Source organism: Pundamilia nyererei, unplaced genomic scaffold (assembly GCF_000239375.1).
Source record: "Pundamilia nyererei isolate P.nyererei 1_Seehausen unplaced genomic scaffold, PunNye1.0 scaffold00005, whole genome shotgun sequence".
NCBI lineage: Eukaryota > Metazoa > Chordata > Actinopteri > Cichliformes > Cichlidae > Pundamilia > Pundamilia nyererei.
Window position 1 is genome coordinate 99,028 of NW_005187406.1, and position 10,222 is coordinate 109,249.

Here is a 10,222-nt window from a genome sequence, read left to right on the forward strand (position 1 = left end):
TGTGATTTTGTGTTGTGTTTTGGCTGCTTTTGTTCTTACTTTTTTTGTGAACAAACATTTATTCGCCTCGGCATTCAACTCGTATAGCAAAATGTTGCGCTGTCAAGTTCGCTGTCACATTGTTTGAAGGCACGGCTCTCAATCGGCATCCTTAAGGACAGTGTGAACATGCGACGCAGCCCACAAGCATTTGAGCTCGGATAGCGATGCAGAATGAGCTCAACTTTTTCTGGTGTCGAGAAATGTGTCTCACTTGTCAGAGCAACAGTCAGCAAGGCATTTTATGTTCTAAGGGGAAGCTCCTACAATATTAGAAGCAGATGAAAAGCAATGAAAAGATGGTCCCCTTTGATCAAACACTTGGCGATGTTTGGGTAGGAAGAATCCCGTTTTCAGACCTTTGTTAGAGCCAGGCCCAGTGAGGGGCAGCCATTTTCCAACACCGGCTGGTGAGGGGAAAGAGATGACAGAAGAGAGGAGGAAAGAGACAGATGACAAAGGAACAGGACTAAACACAAACCGTGGGATTTATTTCATCGTATTTCCTGTCACTTGATTCTCTGGGTTTTGCTTGTTGTAAGGCTAATTTTAGGAGCTGTGTTTACATGACTAATGCCTTGCCAGTATTTACAGATTATTGTTTGTTTCTTTGTTTTTTAAATGCCAGCTGCCAGTGCTACATTTAATAGAATAACTGTTAACTTACACTAACTGGACCTTTTGTTAGGTACAACTCTCTAGCATGATGTTGGACCCCCTTTTTGCCTTCAAAACTGCCATAATTCTTCCTTGCACAGATTCAACAAGGTGCTGGAAACATTGCTCAGATTTCATTCCATATTGACATTAAAGCATCACACAATTGCTTCAGATTGGTAAGAAATTACTTCCCAAACACCATTACAATGCAAAGCAAGGCAGGGTGTTTCAGACCATGTTGTTTGCTCCAAATTCTGACCCCAGAAAACAAGATCTTTCAGCAAAAGTCCAGAATCATCAGACCAAGCAATGATGTTTCCAGTCTTCTAGCATCTGAATGGCAGCCACAGTTTCCTGTTCGTAGCTGACAGGAATAGCAAGCCTTTGTGGTCTCCTGCTGCTGTAGCTCATCTGCTTCAAGTTTCAAAGATGCTCGGCTGCATAACAACACAGAGTACAGCTGCTCGATGGATATTTTCCCTTTTTCAACCCATTCTCTGAAAACTATGGAGATGGTTGTCTGGGAAAGTTCCAGTAGATCAGGAGTTTCCAAAATACTCAGACCATCCTGCGCCATGTTCAGTATCATTTCTACATGCCTTAATACATGCCTAAACAAGCTGCTACTAAGTGATTGGTTGATTGTATATATCTGTGTGTTAATGCGCAGTTAAACAGGTGTTTCTAATAAGTTAGCCTGTGATTGTACGTCATAAACACTCAAAGGTTCTCATGTACTTGAAAAGTAACAATACTAGCAGCTGCAAGGTTCCCTAGTTGTGGTGCGAGCCAGAACAACCTCTATTAGTGCAGAATATGTCTGCTAATTCGCTACAGACTATATCTTCATCTTTCATGTACAGAAACGTTGATTGATCTCAGAATTGCTTGATTGACTGACACGCACTTGATGTAAATGTTTGTAATTTCAGTGACCCTTTGGTCTCGTTATAAATTTCTTTACTTTTTTTTTAACTGTCGCATGTTGCGCACCAAAATAAAGCCTCAGTAGGTGCAAATCCTTATTTCATAGGGCAAGTGAGAGGCCAAGAGAATTATGTAATTTAATTTAACATGTCGTGTTTTATGTAAGTGCCGCTTTTTTTCCATTTAATTACTAGTCGACTGTAGAAAAATGCTCTCGCTTAAACAGATCATGAGGCAGGGTGAAGGTTAAAGCTTCCACACAGCTCTAGCTCACCCACTGTTGCCTGATCAGACCTCTTCTAAACATGGATCCGGGGTGGGCATGAGTGACAGCTCCTTGAAATGCACCTGTAAGGATGGGACAGGTTACATCGCCGTAATTGTTATAAGGCCATACACTCAGACGACATCACATCTTTTTAAACGCTGCTCTGCCAAACCTGACCCGAGGTTCACAGTAATTGAAGACACCTGTGCACACAGTGGCTTTAAGCACGCCACTCCAAAGGAGTAAATCACAAGGCATCAAATAACTGCTGCTGGATCCCGGCTTGTTGGTAAATGAGCCTCTTCATAGCAGGCGTTTAGACGTGTCATAGTAGGAAAAGCGCAGGTGTAAATAATCCCGTTTTTGTCCCACTAAGCCACAGCAGCGTGACCGTGAGCCAGCAAATGGCACTCAGCCATTGTTAATTTTATCATTTACACCTGCTGTTACAAGTCAAAACATATTCTGTGACCGTTACGTAAGAGTGCAGTCACTCGGTGTTGGGCCATTATGCTCTTCCCTCTGTCACTGCCACTCTTTTTTATGTTTAAACTATCATTTTAGACCCATTTGGCTTCTTTCCATATCTGCACGTCCCAGATTAGACGTCGCTCATGAATTTAACACAAAGCATTTAGAGCACACAAATTGGACATTATCCTCCTCGGCAAGGTTTCGCTATGTTCTTCAGGCCCTGCTTTGATCAGACATCAGCCTCCGAAGGAAAGTCCAATTAGGAAACATTACTTTTCAGCCCTCTACGTTTTTATGTAATCAGTTTTAGCAGACTCCACGCAAACCTGCCTGAGTGTGTGTGTGTACATATTTAGGAGTGGGCCATGGATTTAATATAAACGGGCACGTGAAGGTCGGCTGATGTAGCACAGCCCCTGTGAGCGTTGTGATTTTAACACTGAGACTGTTGGAAAAATGCTGTGAGGAAGGTGACTTGTGCTGCTGCGTGATGAGCAAACTGACGCTGCCTTTGGTTTTTTTTTCCCCCTCTGCTCTAAAATGCTGTCTGTTTCTCTTTCACTAAAACACACAAAACGCACTCTCTGTGTGCATCGTGTGCGCTCTCTCACACCTACACTCCTAATATACTTCTCTCTTTCTGTCTGTGCAGGCTCGCTGACAGTGTCCATCACCGACATGCGTGCTCCAGTGGTGGGGGGCTCCGGGGGGGTCTACGCTCTGTGCTCAGCGCATCTGGCCAATGTCGTCATGGTAACTGCAATCATCATCATCATCGTCGCTTCCATTGTTATGTCTGAAAACGTTTTTTGGTAGGGACAAAATGTCAGAACAGACCAACAGCGTGGACTTCACTGTTTTGTTTGTTTGTTTTTACTTTACTAGCCCGTGAACAAGGGTATGATTCTCCTCTAATTAAATGGAATTTCAACGTATTTTACTTGAAATTACATTCTAATCATATTTATCTTGACTTACTTAAAGGTAGGTACACTAGAATAAGGAGGTAACAAGTCTGTTTTTTACAGGAAACAAAGGAATAATTATACTGTAAAGTTAAGTCGCGTGTAAGGAATTTTAAGTAGTGCGTAATTAAGGAATGGAGACACAAATTGTTCTGTAAGTGATTTGCAGTACTGCATCATTTCCTGGTAATTTACTGGAAAGACAAACAATATTTCCCAAACTTACGTTGTACTTTTCAGGGAGTGGGCTCTCTAATATAGTGGCTCAACCTTGCCTAACTTCCAGATATTTTACAGGAAAGGAGACACAATGTGCTTAAAATTATTTACAGTATAATTTGTGTTTGCATTCCTGTAAAATCCATCTAAGTGGAAACATTAAGAAATGCTTAAAATCACAAACTTGTGCAGCTTTTAAAATTATTTACAGTATTATTTCTCTTCTTTCTTGTAAAATACCCAGAAGTCAGAGGTACACTAGAATAAGTGAGTAACAAGTTGTGTTTTAGTGAAAACAAGGAAATAAGTAGTAATAATAAGTATAAAGGTAATTTGAAGTAGTGTCTAAGTATTTGTAGGTAAATGTAGTTTTATTTATTTTAAGTTGTGTGTAAAGAATTTAGCAAACCACATAAATAACTGTAATAATTTTAGACTGGAAAGAAGAGAGAAATAAATGATATTGTAAGTAACTATACTGTAAAATTCCTTGAAAGTTAGGCAAAGTTAAGCCACTCTATATTATGTCCTGTTGCCTCGAAATGTACAGTGTTACAACTTAAGATGAGGAAATATCCTTTGTTTTTCCACTAAATTATCCAATACTTAAAATTACTCATGGACTATGTAAAATTAATTAGACACTAGTTAAATTTACTTACAGTATAATTACTTTGTTGTTTCCTGTAAAACCTGACCTGTTACCTGCTAGTGTACCCACCTTTAAGTATTTGTAGGTAAACATATCTACATTTTAATTAAAAAAAAGATGAAATCCCATGTATTTACAAGGAAATTACGACATTAATCAGGAAAAACTACTGGTTGTAAAGTGTACCCAGTAGTTTTTCTGCTGCACATGATCCACGTGTACACACGAGCACACAATATTCGTTATCTGTTATCATCTTATTAACAAAATAAGGTTAATTCTTTAGGTTGTATAAGGCTGGTGTACTTCAGACACTAGACCCTTCCTTTTTTCTTTTTTGTCATCTGTATTATTAACTCTCAAGTGAGCAAGTATTTTACTGTTTTTATTTGTGTCCGCTGAAGAAACAGGAAGTGAATTCCCACAATGCTGCTTTGAGAGCCTTCTTTCTTTTCCCCAGCATTCAATTATGTGTATTTGGCACAAGGCGGCTTCTTCATCCTCCTCTAAACTCAAGGCGGTGTTACATCTGACGACTGGCTTTAACTAATCGCTGTTGACTGTGGGCAGCGAGGACGCCAGCAGAAATGGAAATTAAAACGTGCTGACGGGCCCAACGCAAAGCCTCTGTAACTGTAACTGTGTGCTCACAGCAGCTTACAGTTTGTTTGGTCTGTTACGCTTCATGCCGGTTTGTTGTTGGGAAATCCTTTAAGGCGCCTCTTAGTTCTGCACTGATGAGTTTTTGTCTAGTTTGGTGGGGAGGGGTTAAGAAATTCTGAAACCTTTTCCGATCTTGACTTCTTAAATTTCAAGAAACCAAGACATTTTCAGGTTCAGAAAGGTTTCAGACTCTGTACCTCACTGCCTAGAAGACGTACAGCTCTGGATAAAATCTTTGCAATCCGTCTTGGAGCCACATTAAACTTTCTTCTTATAGTTAGTGAGCAACTCTTAAGTTTTGTCTCTCTCCATTTCAGCCCCCTGAGTATTATAACACGACCTGTAACAGACAAAATGCAGTGGCCGTGCTCCGGCTACAGATTGCTCTTCACCTCCTACAAGAGTGGAAGCATCAAAGCGAAATGTGTCCCATCAGACAGAAGCAACATCACATCACTCCCAGCTCAGACCTCCTCTCCCGCTCTGCTGTGCTGACCTCTCCCCTCCTCGACATTAATCATTTATATTTAAAAAAAAAAAACCTGCTTTAACTTTACCTGCATTCCTGCTCTTGGCTTGTTTTAAACCTACGGTCACAGCAGGTTTTATTTATACACCCCTCCTGAATTTTACATGGTATTCTCCATTTCTTTTTGTGCCATGAGAGAAAAAGAGAAGCGCTGGGTCATATTCCCAACAGCTGGGGACCTGAGGAAGGATGGGACTGGTGCAATTATTCATCCTGGAAAGTAAATGTGTTATTCTAAGACAGGATGCCATTGTTCTTTCCCCCCGCAGGGATTTACAAAGGCTACTTATTGGTCCATTCTGCCATTCCCTTAAATTATCTTCGTCCTAATTAATAGAGTGCAACTGGATTGGAACCAGTAAGTGGAGAGCAGCCAGGTGCATAATCGCGGCTCTGTCTCGTGTAAGCGCCGCCGCTTCTCTCTGTCGTGGATGTGGATTGTCTTTCTTCATAGGCTAAATATGGCCTGAGGAGAGAAAGCGAGGTGTTCCCTGACGGGCTGTTATAACATGGTCAGATATTCCGTGGTTGTTTGTGCTGACAGGACACTTCTGTGTTGCAGAACTGGGCCGGGATGCGCTGTCCATACAAGCTGCTCCGCATGATCCTGGCGCTAGTTTGCAGTAAGTTTTCTAGATTTTACTCTCGTTTCTATTTCTGCTCTTTTTCAGCATATGTTTAACGTAAGCAGACATGCTGACACTTCAGTATAGCTCATACATGTTCTGAGTGGGGTTAAAAACACGTAAGGCCGATCAACATATGTGCCGCTTAAGCTATCATCCATAGTGGCTCAGAGCGAGAGGCTCCCTGGTTGAACATGCTGCTTTGTTTTCGTAGCATTTGAGTCATACTACTTGTCCCTTTTCTCCACACGAGGGCCGATACACTCTGACTTTCATTAGTGAGCAATATGTTCCCTCCATCTGTCCAAAGCCTGCCGCCCCCGAACCGAGAGAGCGGCGAGTCTCTGCTGGAATTTCATACTTCTCCTCAGTGTTTTCCAAACAGGGGACGGATATTTCAAAATAAAACGCGACAAGTTATTTGTGTGTGCAGCTGTGAAAACCAAATTATAATTTGCTCTGTGTTTATAGGATCAGTGCTGAGTGTTTGTTCAGCTAAAGAGACTTTGGAATAGCCCCAACGACCACAGGCGAATAATATTTTGAAAGCAATTTTTTCGAATAAAGTTCCATTTAAATCCTCCCGAGACCTTTGTCTGCAGAAGCAGACTTTGATAAAACACTTTAGCACAATCCCCCACACAGATCATCTTTAAGCAGTCACATTAGCCCAGCTCAGACCTAGCGTCTGATCTTTATATGATGCAAAGTGAGTGATGCACGTGGCGTCTTGTGCTTAAGGACAATAAAAAGTTCTTCTTTCAGAATCTGTGTGTGGAAATCTGAATAGACTTAAAATTACAGATCCCTGAAAGATTTGGCATTAAAACAATCAAACATAATGAATCATTTTCAGAGTTTCATATATTTACCAACCACTTTGTGAACACTACCTGCCACAGTTCAAACTGAGCATCAGAATGAGGATAAAAAGGTGATTTTGACTGTGGTTGTTGGTGCCAGACGGGCTGGTCTGAGTATTTCAGAAACTGCTGATCTGCAGGGATTTTCCCCACACAGCCATCTTGTAAACCATGTTTACAAGAAAGGTCTGAAAAAGAGAAACTAGACATTTCTCTCACTGCTCTGGGTCACAATGCTTTGTTGATGCCACATTAGTTGGACAACTTCAAACTGATAGTAAGATAACAGTAACTCAAATAACAGCCTCCAACGTCTAATGAGTGCAGGTGGAGCTTCTGTCAGCTAAAAAATTGTATGATTTGAAAAAAACATTGTGGTGTGACAAGTCTTGATTTCTACTGCACCATTTGGATGGTAGACTTTGACCCCCTTAGTACCGGCTGAGTATTGTTTTAACGCCACAGCCAACTTCAGCAGGAGACTGGTATCATGGATGTGCAGCTGGCAAATGTGCAGTGACTCCCTGATGCTGTCACATCAATGTGGACCAAAATTTCTGAGGAATGTTTGCAACCTCTTGTTGAATCTATGCCATGAAGTGTTGTAGCAGATCTGAAAGTACAACCCAGTCCTAGCAGACTAGTAGAATGCCCGGTCATATAAATGCTATCATGTCAAACTCAGGATGTTACTGGTCCCACCTAAGAAATGCTCATTAAATGACGTCCTTTTTTGACTTTGAATTGTTGTTGTTTTTTAAACATCTTTTATGAATTGAATAAATTAGATATAATGTGTTATTCAGTGTTGCTGATAGCTGGAGTTTGTGACCTTTGAAAAGAGCCAGGCCAGCTGTTTCCCTCATGTTTCCAGTCTTTTTGCTTAGATAAGCTCATCAGCTGCTGCCTGCACCTTGCATATTTATCAACAGATCAATCAGAGACTGGTATCAGTCTTCCCATCTAACTCGCTCTCCTTCACAAGTATGTTTCCCAAAATGTGGACTTAGGAGATGATTTCCTCACAGCTGCAGTAATGAGCAGACACCGATGTGACAAATATGTCTTCTCCCCTCTTCCCTCTGCAGTGAGTTCAGAGGTGGGTCGTGCAGTCTGGCTCCGTTTCTCGCCGCCGTTGCCCTCCTCCGGACCGCAGCCCAGCTTTATGGCACACCTGTCGGGGGCTGTGGTCGGCATCAGCATGGGCCTGCTGATCCTGCGCAGCTACGAGGAGAGTCTGCAGAAACAGTGCTCCTGGTGGGTCATCGTCTTCTCCTTCATCACCTTCCTTCTCTTCGCCATCTTTTGGAACATCTTTGCGTATGAGCTCCTGGGGGTACAGATACCACCTCCCCCCTGATGATGGGCCCCACCCTCCCCCCTGCGGTCATATACACGGTGACTTCAGAGGTTCCCCTTCGACCATAGTTAACTTTACATTTCCTCTCAAGTTCGACCCAAATGAAATCATCTAAACTAAAAATCGACCAAGAATCCTTTTTACAAATACTTTGCAAATCAAAGAAATATGTCTCTTTTATTAAAGAGGGATTACAGTAGCAAGACGTACAGGTGAAAGGTCCTCAGATCCATTTTGAGGAGCCTAATATCGTTTTTATATATATATATATATAAATATATATATGAAAAAAGCTCATCCACATTACCAGCACTAACCTTTCAATGAGCATTTAACCATTGTGCTCTTTTACTATCAGAAGCTTTTTTTTTGAAAAGCAGTTTTCGTCACTTATTTCTTTGAGTGCATCTCTCATTCATGTAAAAACCAAATTAGAAGAATCTGAGCTCATGACATGTGCCTGGGGCGGAAAGGAAGATGAATTAAAAAAGGAAGAGAGGTGAGAGATCGCGATCAGCCGCAGCAGTGACGCTTTAAGCTAATAAGGTGTCGGTGTTTTTCGCTTAGAAACGCCTCAATCTGTGCCACAAATCAGACCCGCCTGAGAGGATTTTAGGAGAAATTTCAGGAAATGCTTGTTTTGTTTTTTTCTTTTGTTTTTTTAAAGGCAGCAATAAAAGCCCACAAAAGCAGTTAAATCTAAGCGTCAAGATAATGTTTTCGTTTCATTTTCAGCTGAGAAATGTTACAACTAGCAGAGCTTTTCCCTCGAACTGAGCTGCCATGTAGGACAAAAAGAAACCAGTTAAAAGTGATGAAAGAAATTTGTTACAGGAAGAAAGAAAAAAGGAAGGAGGAGGTTTTAGATTCATGATTTCTTACCTAACGTCTGTCATTTTCAAGGTTAGAAAAATTTCTGTCATTTTTCGCTTCACGGAATCCTAAAAACAAAGACGGACGTCACTATTTCTGTATTATTTCCTTGCTAATATACCTACACTGTGGATACAAAAACACACAATGACATCAACACGTGGAGGTGGGAGATTAAAGTGACCGCGTGACAGGAAGGGAAAGAAAAAGATGAGAAAACGAGAGCTGAAGTTTCCTGGATGGTCATCACTTCGGCGAGCGAACTCGGACTTCAGCCACCAACTTGCTAAACGCACCATGTAAAATATGCCATGTCATGCTCTGTGGCGCTCAGCGAGACAAAGACACACACACACACAAACACACAATCTTCTCCTCTTTGTCTTTGAGAGTAGCCGCGGCCTGATTCTGCAGGTCATTGTGGGCAAACTGAGGAGAAAAACAACACAAACACACACACTGGCCTGTTCTCGCTGACAAACTGAACTGGGGAGGGCACGGATGTGTCATCACCTGACCTCTGACCTTTGTTTCCCAGAGGGCATTGGGGTCTCTATGTCAGGCCCGGTCGATACCTCAGTTTCTCATTCTTAGGGACTGTATACATTTGTAAAGGAATGTACCTATAAAGAAAAAAAAGTGTTATAAGTTGTCCCCGTTTTTCATTTGATCGTGGATGTGTATATTGTATGTTCATAACCAAGAGTATATTTATTTGTATTTTTCCCCCCTCTTTAAAGGGGAAAAGAGAAAAATGGTGCAAACAAAACTAATGCTATGATTGTTGTCCTTCTGATGACTCCTGTATGGCTTTGATCCTCTGAAACACAGAGAGGCAGAATCCCCCGGGTTTGTTAGGCGACCACCAACAAGTCGAGCTCACCTGGTTTTATAAATCTTCAGTGCTTTACAAAATAAGCCATAGAAAGAACTAAAAGGAGACGGCAGAAGTAGAGGAAGAAAAAAAAACGAGAGAAAAAAAACACATTTGTTGGTTTGAAATGCGCTGACTGGTAGCTTCTGTTTAGACTTCATGGTTGCGTGTGTGTGTGTGTGTGTGTGTGTGTGTGTGTGTGTGTGTGTGTGTGTGTGTGTGTGTGTGTG

General features: G+C 41.5%; 1 protein-coding gene across 3 annotated transcripts in view; it reads left to right on the plus strand.

The window, feature by feature from the left end:
- Positions 1–10,191, plus strand: part of rhbdl1 (rhomboid, veinlet-like 1 (Drosophila)) — a 52,887-nt gene extending 42,696 nt beyond the window's left edge. For all 3 annotated transcript variants that reach the window (XM_005721570.1, XM_005721568.1, XM_005721567.2), the window contains exons 6-8: positions 3,021–3,121; positions 5,959–6,019; positions 7,974–10,191. In XM_005721570.1, coding sequence (XP_005721627.1) covers positions 3,021–3,121; positions 5,959–6,019; positions 7,974–8,245 — 434 coding nt within the window. In that variant the 3' untranslated portion in view covers positions 8,246–10,191. The remainder of the gene's footprint in view (positions 1–3,020; positions 3,122–5,958; positions 6,020–7,973) is intronic.
- The last annotated feature ends 31 nt before the right edge of the window (positions 10,192–10,222 follow it).